The 17,293-nt window shown below is 26.5% G+C and overlaps 1 protein-coding gene across 1 annotated transcript; it reads left to right on the top strand.

The window, feature by feature from the left end:
- The first annotated feature begins 127 nt into the window (after window positions 1-127).
- On the top strand, window positions 128-14,092 carry LOC135928479 (uncharacterized). Its single transcript, XM_065464942.1, has 8 exons — window positions 128-207; window positions 429-537; window positions 581-658; window positions 700-827; window positions 1,180-1,303; window positions 1,348-1,422; window positions 1,468-1,580; window positions 13,370-14,092. Exons 1-8 carry the CDS (start codon window positions 136-138, stop codon window positions 13,484-13,486), a joined length of 816 nt encoding a protein of 271 aa, XP_065321014.1. The 5' UTR covers window positions 128-135; the 3' UTR covers window positions 13,487-14,092.
- Window positions 14,093-17,293: the final 3,201 nt, after the last annotated feature.

The raw sequence follows: 17,293 nt of genomic DNA on the forward strand, positions 1-17,293 counted from the left end.
TGATACATTTTGTTACTTTTTTTTACTGAAGTAACTTCTCCAGAAGAAATATCAATAGCTATTAAAGGATTAATACAAACTTCAAAATCAAAATTTTTGAATATCAGAGATTTTTACGATCATTCCTTGACTTCCATGAATAAAATATTGAACTATCACATCGTTAATTTTAATCTCCCTCAGTTTAATTCACTGAATGATTTTAATGTAATTTTATATTACAATATTATATTTTTTTTTAAAGATTATTATTAAGAGAGTCCCAACACGAATAACCAGTTTATATAAAGATAGATAAATTGATTTCAATTTTTCGGTTACATTAATTATACAAATAAAGTAATTAAGATATTTTATTTTTAAGTTATTATTGAATAAATATAAAATTACTAAGTAATAACTTTATTTTTTTTATATACAAATTTAAGACTGACGTTAATATTGATCTCACAATTTTACTTACTCAAAACCGAAATGAAATTATCCACAGTGCTGATTCTTTTTTAAATCGAGTCACATTTAATATCCTGTTTTTTTGTAATAATGTTTTTTACATCATTTAAAATTATTTTTTTAATAGATCAAACCATATGTAAATCACAAACATTTACCTCACTCTTGAAATGCAATTTGGTCGATTTCAAAATGTCCCAATTTTGTAATTTATCTATGCCTTAAATTATTCTAAAGATCATTTAGATTTGTTTGATATTTCTATATTTCTCAAATTGCTACCCTTTTTATGCGATAAATTGTTGTTAATTCAAAATGAGCAGGACCGTCTGCAATCAAATTTAATCGATCAAAATATGAAAAATTTGGATCAAGTTTAATTTTCTCATTCCTATATAAATTACAAATAATGGTCATTTTAATTTGCATTTTTTTTTGAGAATACCCTTAAAATCAATCTTTTTTTCTCATGCTCATCGTGGGAAATTAAAAAAGATGATTTAGACATAATCGCAATACCTTTATTAACATCCTATATTACCGATATGAAGTTAATATAGACTGATGGCTGACAACCGATCTCATTTTAATAATAACTAAATTATATCGTATAAATAACTCTTTATCCCCATCATTTTATATCGGATTGGATGGGCCAATTTAAAAATATCTGGCGGTATCTGATTTTAAAGTATAAAGTATTTTGTTTAATTTGACTATAAATAGACTTTGATCGAGTTATTTGGATTATCCAAACTATATAGTTCCAGTAAAGAAAAGTCTATCATATTTAGAAAACTAGCTATACCGAAATATAATCAACTAGATGAAAGATTTATCACTTCAATAAGTTATTAAATTATAAATATATGTTTTTATTTTTAATATATATAGATAATTTAGAATGCTTGTTATTTATACTATCTTATTTGCTAAGGACATATTTTCAGGAAGAAACCAGTTCTGACGGTAATGATATTTTAATACGACAATTTATTATATCATTTTTATTAGACAATATAATGAAAGAGTTGCACAAAAATAACGTGAATCAAGATTTTACCCATATCTTACGAAAAATAATGGTTAAAGAACAAACTATAATAAAACTTAAAAAAATATTAAAAGTAAAGTCATTTATAATTTTTCCAATAAATTTTCTTAGTAAGTTTTAAGTTATGACTAGAGTTGTTAAAAGGTGACTTTTCGCCACTCCGATTCGAGTTCAAAGTCGTTAAAATGGCTCCTTAAACTCTATCCAATTTTTGAGTTGACTCAAACAAATTTTTACCCCACAAAAAAAAATTAATTACTCCTTTTAAGCCGAGTTAAGAGTTTCGACTTCTGACTGGTTATTGCTGGATTTATCATCCGTATCTATGCGGTGGATGATATACGCATTCATCAACTCGGTCACAACACTTTTCGAAAACAATTTTTTTAAAAATATATAGATAAATTATGACACCATCTAATATTTTAACTACAACACATAAATAAATCAATAATTCAACGCTATACAGCATTACCCTAATAATACCCCCCCCCCTGGCCACCTGCTTAAGATAAAACTCAAAATTATCCTTTAATATTAAATTATAATATTAGCATTATTATTTAAAAATCGGCTCAAAATTTGGCTCGCCATTTTTTAAATCGGCGTGAGTCTGATTCATTGTTTTTTGCCCCCCCCCCCCTCCAAATTGCGTGAGACTATCAAAAAGACAAAACTTACTGTAAATTTCCCAAGATTTTAAAATTCCTACCCCATTAAAATTTTTAACATTATAAATAATAATTTTTAGAAACATTAGGGGATACCTGGGATGGTTGGAACATTCTTCGTTTAAATCTTAATAATTTTAAAATTAATAGACTTATATATCATTAACAATATCTAATTTTAGACAATTTCAATGTAAAATATTTGTCTTCCAATTTTACTTATGATATAGATTAAGGCTCATGTAAAAGTCAAAAAATAAGTAAAACATCTTCTGAATCCCAAAAGTATGGCTATTTGAAATAATTAAAATATATTTTATAAAGACTATATTTTTTTAGAAAATTGGATTTAAAAAAAAATTTTTTTGTCCTAACATAGACAGACTCTGTTTGGGACAATCATAAAATAGAGGTTTAAATAAATTTAAAATCAGTAATCCAGTAAATCTAGAGACTATAACACATTTGATTTTATTGATAATATAGTAATTCATAACCACAATAACTAAAAAAAGCAAAATTTAGGAAATTTATTTTGGTAAAAAAAAATTTTTTTTTTAACATAAACATAGTGAAAGATAGGTATTTAATTATATTTATTGCACATAAAAAATTATTAAATTTGGCACAACTTTCGTGTGCCACAACCCATGCATTGGTACCAATCTTCCTTTTTATAATTTTTTTAATATTTTTTGTGATAAATAATGCAAATATTTTTATTATATTTTTAGTTAATCTGGACTTCTTTTCATTTCCTGTGTTATTACCCAGAGGTAATATAAGTTTTTTGAGATTTTGTCTCTACTTTTTTTATTTTGTTAATAGGATCTTCTTATAGGGGAAAATGTAAATATTTCAGATTTTTTCCTTCTTTTGTTGTCTATATTATTCTCAATAATTCAGGAAGTGGATATATTCTCAATATCAAATAAATTATCTTCTTTATATTGACTTATATCTTTATAATATTGAGAAGTTGTGGCTCCGAGGCTGGTAAGGTATTATTTTCTAAATTTACAGGGTTCGAAATATTTAATGGTTCAGATGTTGATTTTTCTAATGTTGTCTGACTATTTTCTTTAAAAATTATGGGTAAATAATTCATTTCTTCAAATATATCTATAAGGATATATGCCCGTTACCTCAAATGAATTAATAATGTTTTTAATAGTTAGGGAGATTAATATATCTTTTACTACTTTTGGAATGTCATAAATACTAAATATTTTATTTGATTTGCTGCGCATCCATTAGCCTACGAAGTTATTAAAATATTTTTTTAATCGCCCAAAAATGCAACTGTAAAGGGGTTGCATTTTATAAGTGGTATATGGAGGTAAGGATAGCATACTGCCAGGTTTTAAGCAAAAATCAATAGCACCAAGAAATTGGTGCAAACTATGATTGTCTAGAATCACACAGACTTTTAGGTAGTGGCCTCACATGATCCTATATTCTAAATAATCCATAAATTACCTTTCTTGCATCCAACCTGATCCATTTGAGCGGCCTATACAACCATTAGGTCTATCTCTTATATTATGATCAAAGAACTTTTTCCTTGGGAAAAGGAACACAGGCGTTATGTAATTTCCTGCAGAATGGTTATTAGAGTTCCTCTTTCAGCAGATGTCATAACGCAACTTGCTTTTGACCTTTCTGAGTTATTATTTTACAGGGATTTTGTATATTTGTTAATCATCCATATTGTATAATGCTGATGATGATAGCTTATATTTATCAAGAATATCTTTGTTAAGGCTAAAAAATAAATCCACACTAGTTTTATTAAAACTAGAGGCCCTAGCCAAGCTTGTAGCTTCTGGAGATCGTATAGAGAATTATAAATTTCTTTTATAAAACCAGAGAACCAATCATCGTCCGCCATTTTAAATTTACTCCAATTTTTTTTATATTATACTGCCACTTGATAGGTCAATTCTGTAACCTAAATAAAATGCATGATAATATATAAATTAAATGATTTATAACAAAAGTTTAAATGGTGAGGAATAGGATTATCACAATGAGATCATTGTGATAATGTTCTCATTATTTAAAATAATATTATTCACAATACTATATTAATAATAAAATGTTCATTTCATACTTAAAATTTATTAACTTGTTTTTAGATTCTCAATGTGATAATGTTCTCATCATTTAAAATAATATTATTATTCACAATATTAAATTAATAATAAAATGTTCATTTCATACTTAAAAATTATTAACTTGTATATAGATTATCATTGTAATAATGTTCTCATCATTTAAAATAGAATCATTATTCACAATACTAAATTAATAATAAAATATTCATTTCATACTTAAAATTTATTAACTTGAATATGATATTATTTCAATTAGTGAGAAATCCCAGGATAAGAATAAATAAATTTCATTAAGCCTATAAAGGACTGGAATGTAATTTTACCTTAATCATTGCATATAAAAGATTAAATTAAAATCTAGAATTAGCTAATCTTATTGAAATATAGGAGCAGTGACCGTAAACATTCAACCGTCGGGGAGGGATAGGGATCGACTGAGTTCGATGGGTCTGCACTTTCGGAGAAGGTGACAGGGGGACCCGATTTTGTGGGCATTTTGGACATCGTACTAAATACTAAAAGAAAAGGGGTAAGTAACATCGCTAATTCATTAAGGCGACGGCAGTCCCTTAGTGGGTCGTTTACATAACCGTGACGGCAGCAGCCGCCCCTCAGGTTCGATGCAGATTTCGCCCTTATAAAATGTGAAAATGAAATGAAAGGGCTTTTGCCGCACCGCAGGATCAGTGCGGATTTAAAACTTAAGTTAACTCAAAAAAATACGTGGAACGGAGTGCTCTGCAACGCAGGATTAGAGCGGATTTAAGTCCAAAATTACATTGATCATTAAGGAACGGCATTCGCCGCACCGCAGGATTAGTGCGGATTTAAGTCTCAAATTAAATTATAAAAAATATATAAGGAACGGCATTCGCCGCAACGCTGGATTATAGCAGATTTAAATTTTCCCAATCGGAGGTTGTCACGGTCGATGGTATATGGAGTTAGTAAAATCTAGTCGCAAATGATTTATTGATTTTCAGTAGTAAGTAAAAAAAAAATTTCGTCCTAGTTTACATAAAAAAATAATGCATCACGATTAGATTATTTTCACCTATATATAATATGGCAATTTTTAAAGGGATCAGACAGAACTATCCGAGATCATCACGAGTTTTAAAGGGATTTCTTTAAGAATTCAATTTTTTAAAGGATAAAGAACTATACTGTATTATCACGTTTGAACCATGATATAGAAGAATCTTAATTTAAAACGCTTTTTACTCGCGTTTTCTTTATTTTTTTAAAAAATTTATTATTTATTTTTAATGTTATTTTTTTGGCCTTATGAAATAAGATTATGTCTAATATAGGGTATCAATCGATAGCTAACTAAAAGAGCTATTCAACTGGAGGTGAATCTCTCCCCCTTATTGGGCGAGTTTAGGTCTGGGGGGGGGGGGGGTGAGGAATATTTTTATCGAAACAAAATATCGATATGGGCATCAAATAATATCTTTTGATTGAAAGTCTATTCTTGGTCTTGATTGGTATGTGGTCTGGGGGGGGGGGATGCATATAGGGTGGGGGCAAAAAATAATTTATATTGATATGGGTATCAAATAAAAGGTAATTAAAATATTGTCATAATAATAATCACTCATGGAGGTCGGGTCAGGTCTTGGGGGATCAGGAATATTTTTATCAACACAATAAAATATCGATATGGGTATCAAATAAAAGCTAATTTTAATATGTTTTGATTGAAAGTATTTATTCTTGGTGTTTATAGGTATGAATTAGTCTGGAGGGGGGGGGGTGGAGTGGCAAAAAATAATTTTTTTTGATATATGGCTATCAAATAAAAGGTATTTAAGATATTTTTTTATTGTAATAATATAATCACTCATAGAGGGCGCGTTTAGGTCTGGGGGTCAGGAATATTTTTAATCGATGTGGGTATCAAATAAAAGCTAATTTAAATATCTTTTGATTGAAAGTATTCATTCTTGGTGCTGATGGGTATGACTTGGTCTGGGAGGGTGCATGGTTGGGAGGGGCAAAAAAATAATTTTTTTTTGATAAGGGTATCAAATAAAAGGTAATTAAAATTTTTTCCATTATAATAATAATAATCACTCATACCGGGCGGGTCTAGGTCTTGGGGGGTCAGGAATATTTTTATCAACACAAAATATCGATATGAGTATCAAATAAAAGCTAATTTAAATATCTTTTGTTTGAAAGTATTCATTCTTCGTGTTGTAGGATATGAATCGGTCTGGGAAGGGTGCATGGTCGGGGGGGGGGGGGGGGGGAGGCAAAAAATAATTTTTTTGATAAGGGTATCAAATAAAAGGTTGTTAAAATATTTTTTTATTGTAATAATGATTAAACTCTAAATGAGCTCTAGGGGAGGGCTAGGAAATTTTTTATCAACACAAAATATTGATATATAAAATTGAAGTTAAATATTTTTCTACTAAAATAATAGTATTCACCCTTGGGCTCTTAATGGGTTGGATTAGGTCCGGAGGAGGGAGGGTTAAAATAATAATTTGATATGAGTATCAAATATAAGGTAATGGAAAGCTCTAATGACTATAATATTAAATAGCAGTAAATGGTCGGGTTTAAAAATTAGGTGGTCAGAATTTGTATAAAATTTTCATAATATATAAGTTGAATATGGTTATCAAATACTTGGGAAGTCCGTTATTTATCAATAAATATATTCTACATATTTATTCTGCATATTATTTAAAATTAACTTTCAACATAAAATTATAGATAGATCTCAATTTAATGTATTAATGGTTGGGGTTGGCCTACATATAAAATTTATTTGATCAAAATCATTCTTCTATACGTTTATTCCTAATCTCCCTTAGTATAAATTAAGATTTAGGATATTTATTAATTTTCTGTCAAAACACAGACCTCGTTAAGAATGACTTAGCCTTTCTTTAGTAGCCAGGCCCTCAACATATTAACAAAATTTCCATTTGGATAGAATTTTAAGAAATAATGAATAAGATAAAACAATTTTTTAAATCCTTTTTTCGGTTCCAATCCTGAACCCGAAATATTTAAATTGCAGGATTCTTAATATAGCGCGTTATTCTATAGCTATTTCTTTTAGTATCGATAGCTTTAGCGTGCTAACTTTTTTTATAAAAAGCGCGATAGCTAGCTATTAAAAAAGCAAAAAATTATAATAATTTTATAGTTAATTCTAAAATCATAATCTTTTTATTTTAAATTTACATTTAAAAATATGCATTGTAAATATATTTTTCAAAAAAAATAAAAATTTTAATGTCGAGAGTAGAGAATAATGAAGATAATTTTGGTACAGATCTTATCGACAAAGTAATATCCCTGTAAAAGGATGATGATATGGAATTTCCTTTTCCAAAATTCACAAATTATTTTAATCTCGACAAAAAAAATTAACACAGGGTATAAATTTTGTTGTAAGATATGGCTGTAGGTTTTATCATAGGATATAGTGATTGCTCACAAAATAAAAAGGGGAAACTCCTACGAATTATCTTACAATATTGAATATGTTCTTTCGGAGAGAACGAACTATAAAATAGGCAACACAATAAAATACTACAAACTCAATAGGCAATAGCATCGAAAATATTTTAGCTAGACTGCCTTCGCTTATTGTATATTTAAAGATAGGAATAAGCAAGATAATGTTTACAAAAATAAAATTATCCATTGGGGATCTTGTACTGATCCCAATAAATAAAAATGATAGATCAAATCTATGCCCTACAAATATTGAAGCCGAAATTATCCAAATGGAGGGCGAGAAACTATGGATTGGAACTAATTTGGGAAAGATTAATTCCCCATTTTTAAAAACGAACTTTCATAAATCTAGAGTCGCCCATTAAGGGGAAGTGATTGAACTCCAGTTGAAAAGATATTTTGATTAGCTATCGATTGATACCCTATGTTAGACATATCTTATTTCATAAGGCCAAAAAAATAACATGAAAATTAATAAATAACAATAAAATTAAAAAGAAATAAAACGAAAGCGCATAAAACGCTTTGTAAAATAAGATTCCTCTTTATCACGATTAAAACGTGATAATACCATATTATCATTCCTTAACTTAAAACCCTAATTTTTTTAGTTATTCCTTTAAAACCCGTGATGATCCCGGATAGTTCTGATCCCTTTAAAAATTACGACAACTAGTAAATGATAAAATGGGTCCCTACTATACTATGATCGAGCCCACTAACTCTGTTAACATCTAAAATCATATTGATTCTGAAAGTTTTTCAGATTGAAAAATAGGGTTTAATTTCTTAAAATCTATTTATTAAGATTTTAAATAAACGATAAAGTTTGCAAATATTTTTTATTACTTTTGGTATGCCAAAACACATTTTCTTCTGTAAAAATTAAAATACTAATTCTTCTTTAAATTTTTTTACCCAATTATGTATGACGTAATTATCTATGTTAGGCTCAAATTTCCAGTCTTATAAAATATTAGTTCAAATTATAATTGGAGTGACCTAACGTTCCCCTGTCCTCAATGTACCCCGGGCTCTCCTATTTTGTTTTATATATAAATTTAAAAAGAAATTATCATTAAATAAGTCTAGTTTGTTAGTAAAAAGGTAAAACGATCTATCCAAATAAAGATTATAAAATTTAGTTTTTAAATTCTAATAAAAAATATGCTTTAACCAATAACACGATCACGACATTTTCTTTGTTTTGAGGGTTAAAGTAAATTACCTTAAAATATTTTATTTATCAATTATTACTGTTCATGTAAAGTAACGTCAAAAAAGTAACATGTTACTGGTGTTATATTATTGAAAAAAAGGAACGCCATTTGTTACCTTCTTCTAGAGGTAACGAGTAACAGTAACACGTTTCTTTTCTTTGAGTGACTGTAACGCAAAACGTTACTCGTTACTTTAAATTTTTTCTTAAAAAATATGAGGATCTGAATGAAAATTATTTTAAAGATGATCTATTTAAGCTTGATTCAAAATAAAGATTATTCTTTAATTTTAATAAATTCCTCCAATTAAAATTTATATTTATTAGCCCTTCCACTACAAAACAAAGGTGAAAAAACTACCTTAACTACAAAGGTGGGGTCTATTTTACCCCAAATTTTGAATATATATTAGAAAAATCTTAGATTTATATTTATTTCCAAAAAAGTTTTGCTAATTTTCCTAAAGTTGCTGATTTTATTTTTATTTTTGGGACCTTCCTTTAATTATAGATTACCACAAAAAAAAAATTAAAATGCAAATTTTATTATATATTTTATTAAATCAATGTTGAATAATGATAATTACATAAATTTTATAAAAAAAACATCAAAAAAAGATGGGACCTAGACTACCCCAATTGCAAATGTTTTAAAAAATATCAAATCAAATAATCTTGATATTGGTAGAAATATTAAAATGCTATAAAAACCAGGCCAAAATATCTTCGGTTTTTTTATTATCAAGATTATATACGTCGTTGGGTATTATTTACCCCACCTTTGTAATGAAGGATTAAATATAATACAACCCTCCCCCATCCTCGGTTCCAGTTAAACGTGTGTTTAACACGGCGAAAGATGTGTTGATCAAAACTTTGCAAATCAATTGTTAAAAATTTATTATAAAATTATCTTATCTTATAAAATATTACTTTTGTATAATTTTATTTATATTATATATATATATAAGAAAAAATTAGATTTCATCTTGTAATATATTATTTATGTTTATATTATATATAGGAAATTTTTGTATAAAATATTTAAATTTGCAAGTAACGGGTAACGCGTTCTCTTTTTTTGACATAACGAAATGTGTTTCTTTTTTGAAGTAACGTTTACATCACGAATTATTACTATCTTTTAAATAGAGATTTTCAAAGTTCAATTTCTAATTTATATACAGAAAATTTTAAATCTGATTTTTAATGTGGTTTAAAGAAACAAATTTATAAATTCTCTTAATTAAAATTTGGCCTAGCGAAATAATCTGCTTGGATAACGAAGTCAATGTCGTTTAAGAAACTTTATAAATTCTCTTAATTAAAATGTGGTTTCTCTAAAAAGTTTCTTTAGATAACAAAAATTAGATTAATTGGGTTACTTTCTATAATAAATAAAGCCAGTCTATTATAAAAAAAAGTATTAATTAAAACTCTAAGTATAAAATATTACTTATTTTGAAAAATACCAAAAAAAACAACTATTAGTTCAAAATTGAGCGTTTGCGTTTGGTGCTATGCAGTTTATAAAAAAACATTTGAAGGAAAATCATCCAAGTAATGGAAATGCTACAATTCTAATATGCTCTATTTTAATAAAGAAAGAGTTATTTCAAGTAAATCTGAAATCGAAGGATATTCCATCTATGATTGTGCAGAGCCTTGAAAATTATAACTTTTCGCTATCAAATTTAACAACTTTTTGTTCCGATAACGCAAGTGTGAATTTCAAAATAAAGGCAAAGTGTAATGTCGGAATTATTAGTTTTGAATAGGGCTGTGCCGATATTAAATATCGGATCGGATCGGTCCCGATATTTGGCGTTTTTCAAAAATATCGGATCGGCCCGATACCTGTAAAAAACCCGATCCGATCCTTTTACTAAAAATGCAATTCTTATAAAACTTTTGAGTAATGAAACTTTGAATTATTATTTTTTAATAAAAAAATTTTTTTTTAAATATTTTAAAAAAAAATAAATTTTTTCGAGTTTCTATTTTACATTAATAATATTTTATAAATAATTTTTTTTTAAACAATGCAAATGTTATTTATTTTTTTAAATAGATTTTACAAGTTTTTTTATAAAAATAGAAAGGAACACCAAAAGTTTTATTTATTTTTAATTTTTTAAAAAAATAACACCATATATAGAAAGTATGACAATATATTTTTAAAATTAAATTAAATATTGCTTGGTTGGGCTATGATTGACCCATTTGTTTGGGTGATTTTTCAAAATCAACAAAAGATTGGGTTTGTATGAAACCCACTATTTTATAAATGCTAATTTTATATTTGTGTTATTTATTTAGAAAACTCGAATAACATTGATGATATTAATATTATATCCCCAGTGAATCCACTTGAATATTGGAGAGTTAATGCTGTAAAATTTCCTGCATAAAAAATATTGATTTATTAATTACATTTGGTTCAAAGAGGGGTGGTAAAAAATTAATATAAATATCGGTATCGGATCGGTTTTGAACCAATATCGGATCGGATCGGTAAAAAATATGTGGATCGGCACAGCCCTAGTTTTGAATGAAAATATTATCCCCATTGGTTGCTGTGCTATGTAATTCACAATCTAGGAAGAAAGGGGCATGCTTCAAAAAATAGACAAATGATTGCTATGAAATGTTTCCTGAATTCAGCAGGTCCACAAACAGGGTATCTTGTTTAAAAAAAAATTGGATTCTCAAGATATTGAAATGGTCCTTTTTTCTACAAATTGTTTCAACAAGAAGGCTCTCATTAATACAAGCTCTCGAAAGACTTAGTAAAAATTATTTAGCTGTTAAATCTTATTTTTTTATCCCAAAAAAATCCCAATTCAATATTAAAATTATTTTTTTAAAATACATTGGCTAATTGGGCCTAGTTATTTATGTAGGAACGACTTCAACATAATTAAAAAATTGAAATCCCAAAATTCATAGTGATTAGTTTCAACTTTAAAAGCCCAAGTTATTAATAACTTTTATGGCTCGGTTATAGGACAAAATTTTATAAATTATAATGATCCATTTAAAATCCCATCATTTTAAAATGAAGCAAATAAATTCATTAAAACAAATATTTCTTAATTAGAAAAAAAATATGAATTTAAAAAATGATAAATGGGAAAATCTAATTATTATGAAGCTCGAATTTTAATATAAAATATATCAAATTAGATGAATTATTTCAGGAATTCGTTGCTATACATTTATTGAACAAAATATGTACATATCGAATTTGGCTCATGAAAACAATTGAGTACTTTTTTTCAAATATTGCGCCAAATTTTGAAAAAATATCCAGTATCATATTCTCATTACCTCATTCAAACTCTGATTCACAGCGCATATTTGGTTTAATGAAAAATTTCTGAGGGGATAATCGTAATCGGTTATCTTTATCTGCCTTAGAAGCAGAATTGATGATCAAACATAATTTTAATTATACTTGTAAAGATTTTAAGGAATATGTAACAAAAAATAAAAATTTAATTAATAACAGAATCATTTGAAAAATATAAATAAAAATATATACTATTTTTTAGATAATATCTATTAATTTTATATTAAAAAATAATAATATACCATCTATCTTCCTTTATTTTACGGTTGCTTATTAGATATATTCATTTAAAAAAGCAATCACCTGAAAAAAATTAATATTATTTGTTATAAAAAAAATTTTTTGAATTATGTTTAGCTTTTTATTTGAATGAATTTGGCAACCCTGGTTATATCGCATCGGGATTTTTTTCCAGGTGATCTAGTTTGGAAATATTTGTCACATATTAAATTTCAGAAGTGATATCAATAAATCATGTTTTATTGTATATTATTTTAGAATTTTGTTCATTTTGGGTTATTTCTTAAAACGTACTAATAAATAATAAATTTTAAGGGGAATTCAAAAAAAACTTTTGAGTTGGGTCGGGTTGGAATGTTTTATTCCTTTCTGGTCAGGTTTATTTCGGAAATTTTTGTTCATGCAGATCTCTATAACGTTATTGGTAATTATTTCGCTAAAAGATGCATTCGTAAATATCTCTTCACTAAAAAAAAGTTTGTAGTAATGACGTGATACTAATATCTGAATTTTATTATTATTAGTCAATTATTTTATTTATTTTTTTTAAATATATATTTACTTTTTTTGTTTTAACATATATCGAATGCATATTTATATTGTAATGGTTAGTGTTGTTAAATAGTCGAGTTCTTACAACTAAGTCTTAGTCGAATAACCCGACCAAAAACTCGAGTAGGAGTCTGAGATTTGACCAAAAATTCAACTGAGTCATGTTTTAGTCGTTTAACAACAGCATAATATAAAATTTTTAATAAGTAAATATGTTTTATTTAGATTATTAAAAATCAAGATGTTGCAAGTAGTCATATTTCAGAAAAAGAAAACAAGTCACAAAACAAATTTTTAGAAACATTAATTTTTGATATACAATTGTACGTCTCAACGCTATAAGACTTAATATGTCCAATTTATGTAAAAAAAATCGTGTACTAATTAAATCAATTATATAATAATTTTTAAATTTATCAACCAATTAATTAACTGTTGTTCTGATTTCAAAAAAAGTAGTGGACCAAAGGCTACCATTTTCTTTTCAAATTATTTTATATAATTGTCGACTGAGGTTTGTAGTGCTACCATTCCAACTGTACGGGAGAGCATTTTTAAAATTTACTTGTCATATTTTTATTTTCCAAACTATTATAGCATTCTTAGAAAACTGCTTTTATAATTTTTAAAGCTGAATGCTATAACTTTTATCATTTTTCCGAATCTGTTCAACGGTTGTAGAACATGTTATGCTAAATATTATTAAGAAAACTTTCTAGTGCAATTTCGCTTATGTCATCAGCCTCATCCATCTCTGTTTCAAATTTTTTTAAATTTAGAATAGTATCTAGACTAGAGGTTTGCAATGTGCATGTTTTTAGCCCGCAAGCTCGCCCGTCAAATATTTTTAAAAAATTTAACCTGCCTGCCTCACCCGCCCATAGTTTTTAAATAAATATACCCGCCCGCCCTTTAGTCTAAAAAACATTTCCCGCTGCCCATTATTTACACGCCGCCCATATAAAGTCTAATAAAAAAAATTATTTAGTATCAGTGCCACATTATTACAGAAAAAGTTAAATTGATTTATAAGCATAAAAAAATATTCAATTTAAATTACGGATAAGGAATTTATTTGATCTAATAAAATATTTATATAATATAAAATTAATATTTATTGATACTAAAAACCTTTCAGCAATGCTAGTTACTGGTTTGAAATTGCCATTATTTTTCTAGCTAATTTTGATAGCTTTAATAAATCTTTTTCTTGTAAGAGAGATATTTAAATAAAAAGTGAAACCAATAATAATAAATAAAATTTAATTATTGTTTATATAAATTGTAAACTTAAACTAAATTAAGTAGCCTAAAATCTTGCTAAATTATTCAAAAACTCGTTATTTTAAGATTTAAATATTTTGTTATGTTATTAGGAAATGCTCTCTACTGTATCAGCCACATATTTCCATATGTTGTTTAATTTTGACAAGTATGCTATCTATTTCAAATATTGCATTTATAATTTAATAATTCTTTGCTTTTGGGGAACGGGTATCAAATTTTCATCCACATTGATGTTATATTCTCCCTGCGAATTAAATCCAACATGTTTTCGATATATTTTTTACCTAATTAATTTCTTCCGACTACAACATCCTCAGTTATCGGTACTTTGGTATTAAATATGTTGAAATTTCAGGGAGCCTATTTTTTTTAATGTTTACTTAAATGATTTTAAATAAAACCCACCCACCAATATTTTAAATTAGAGGTCTGCACGTGGGTTATTAGCTAATAATCCCGCCCATTCAATGTTTTTAAAAATTTAACCCGCCCGCCTAGCCCACTCATAGTTTTCAAAAATTCCTGCCCGGCCATTAATCTAAAAAATATTTTACCCGCCCACCCATTATTTATAAGATATTTTAACCCAATCCCTTATTATAAAATTTTATTATGGCCATTCTTTCAATTTTTTAAGTTTATTAAAAAATTCAGTTTCAGCATTACACTTCTACAACAAGTTTTATAATTTAAAATAAAACAGAAATATTTATTATTTCCAAAAAAGGAAATTTTAATTTTCAATACACAAAAAAGTTAATTTTTTTAAGAAAAAAGTTTTATTATATTAGGAAATTTTAATTTTTAATATACAAAAATAATTATTTATTTTCAGAAATAAGTTTTATGATGCCAAAAATGGACATTTTAATTTATAATATAAAAAATCAGAGACCTACAGGCCCGGCCCGGCCCTAAATTTTTTAAATATACCCGGGCCGGGCCTAAAAAAATATTTTTAAAATATATCCGGGCCGGGGCTAAAAAAATTTTTTTTAATATATCCGAGCCGGGCCTAAGATTGTTAAACCCGGGCCGGGCCTTAATATTTTTTATAAAAATTTTTACATTATGAGTTAATGGTTATAAGATTATATTATAGTTATGATTAATATAATATTGGGTGATGGTTAACACACCTAACACCCACAGATCGATCTAATTATTAATTTCCTGCAAATTTATTCAAAGTATTAATATATTTTTTTATAATTCATATCTAAATTTTTACAACATATTTTACCAAAACAATCAAATAAAAGAATATCTTAAATAAGCCCCAATATTCAAGTATTAATAATATATTTTTTATAATTCATATCTAAATTTTTAGAATATTTACCAAAACAATCAAATAAAGGAATATCATGGCACAAATTACTAATGATATAATTAATAAAATTAAAAATAATATTTATTCTTTTAGAAATACAAATAATAATTTAAAATCTGAAATATGGGCTAAATTTAACATCATCATAGATGAAAATAAAAAAAACATTGGCTACGTACAATGTAAGAATTGTTCAAGTATATTATCTTATAATTATAAACATGGTACACAGTAGCGTACGCAGGAATTTGGTGTGTGGGGGGGGGGGGGGATAATTAGAATTTTTTAAAATAAAATTATTGTTATTTAAAAATATCAAGCATAAATTTATTAGGACTAATAACTATTTCTAATATACAAATTTAAATTAATATGAATTATAAAAAATTAAATATATAAACCGATATATAAAAATAAATTTGATTTAAAAAATATTAAACGAATATAACCGGCGGCATATAAATACTTTAAATAAATCTGAATTATAAAATATTAAGTAGATATAACCAGGATATGATGACTATAAAATAAATAATCCATAATAGAAATTTAAATTTTTTTGAGCTTTTAAAATTTATATATAAAGCATAAAAAATCTAAATGTTGAAAATATGAATAATTATATTTTTTATGTAAAAGAAAAATATTTAAGACATTAAAAAATGATAGCACAAAAAATATTATAGAAACATTATATTTTTATAATGTAAAATCAAATCTTCGTTGGGAGGGAGCTAATTTTTCAATTATCTCATCCGTGTTTGGCGTCAAATGCGTATGAATATTCAAAAGGGCCAGATCATTCAACCTACTTTCAGAAGTTGTACTTCTTATGTACGTTTTTAATCTTCTTAAAGAAGAGAATGTTCTCTCATTAGTTGCAATACTAATGGGAAGAGTTGCTAATATATATAATAATTTCAGTATATTAGGAAAATAATCTAAAAGATGTTTGAAATGATGCAAAGCATAGCATTTTTTGGGACTATATCAACCATAGTTAATCTTTTATACCATAGTTGGCATTCAACTAATAAAGCATCATGAAATACATTAATGTCTTCATGATAAAAATCTTTCAAATATTTTATTTTTTTTCTATCACCATCTGAAAAAGGTTCAGAGGGCTTTTGCGGAAGTAATATCTGCAGATTGATAAGTGTTTCTTGATAAATTAAAAACCTTTCATTTACTTGGGTTATAAATGTATCCAAAAGAGGTATAAAGACATTTATTTTATAATATTCTTCTATTGACCCTATATTAATATTTGGACGATAAGTTTGCCTTACTGTAAGTCGAGGGAGACGAATACTGAACTCGTATAGCTCTGCTTTTGATTCAACATTAACATATAAAATATGAAATTCCTCATCAGCATTAGCTCTAATTTCTTTGAGTTTTAATAAAATTGTCTCTGCTATTCTCATCATCTCAATCAAATCAATATCAGGTTTTTGAAAAGTATTACATAAAATAGTTGTATAATTAAATAATTTATTAATAAATTCTAATGCGAAAAAAAAATT

This window comes from Gordionus sp. m RMFG-2023, chromosome 4 (genome assembly GCF_954871325.1).
Source record: "Gordionus sp. m RMFG-2023 chromosome 4, tfGorSpeb1-WG-v2, whole genome shotgun sequence".
In the NCBI taxonomy this organism is placed as follows: Eukaryota; Metazoa; Nematomorpha; class Gordioida; order Chordodea; family Parachordodidae; genus Gordionus; species Gordionus sp. m RMFG-2023.

Bases quoted from the DNA above. Each gene is read 5' to 3' on its own strand.
- LOC135928479 (XM_065464942.1), top strand. From the start codon at position 136: ATGAATAAAATATTGAACTATCACATCGTTAATTTTAATCTCCCTCAG. The intron at 828-1,179 runs GTTTAATTTTCT...GACTATAAATAG, and splicing joins ATATGAAAAATTTGGATCAA to ACTTTGATCGAGTTATTTGG. The intron at 1,423-1,467 runs GTAATGATATTT...CATTTTTATTAG, and splicing joins GGAAGAAACCAGTTCTGACG to ACAATATAATGAAAGAGTTG.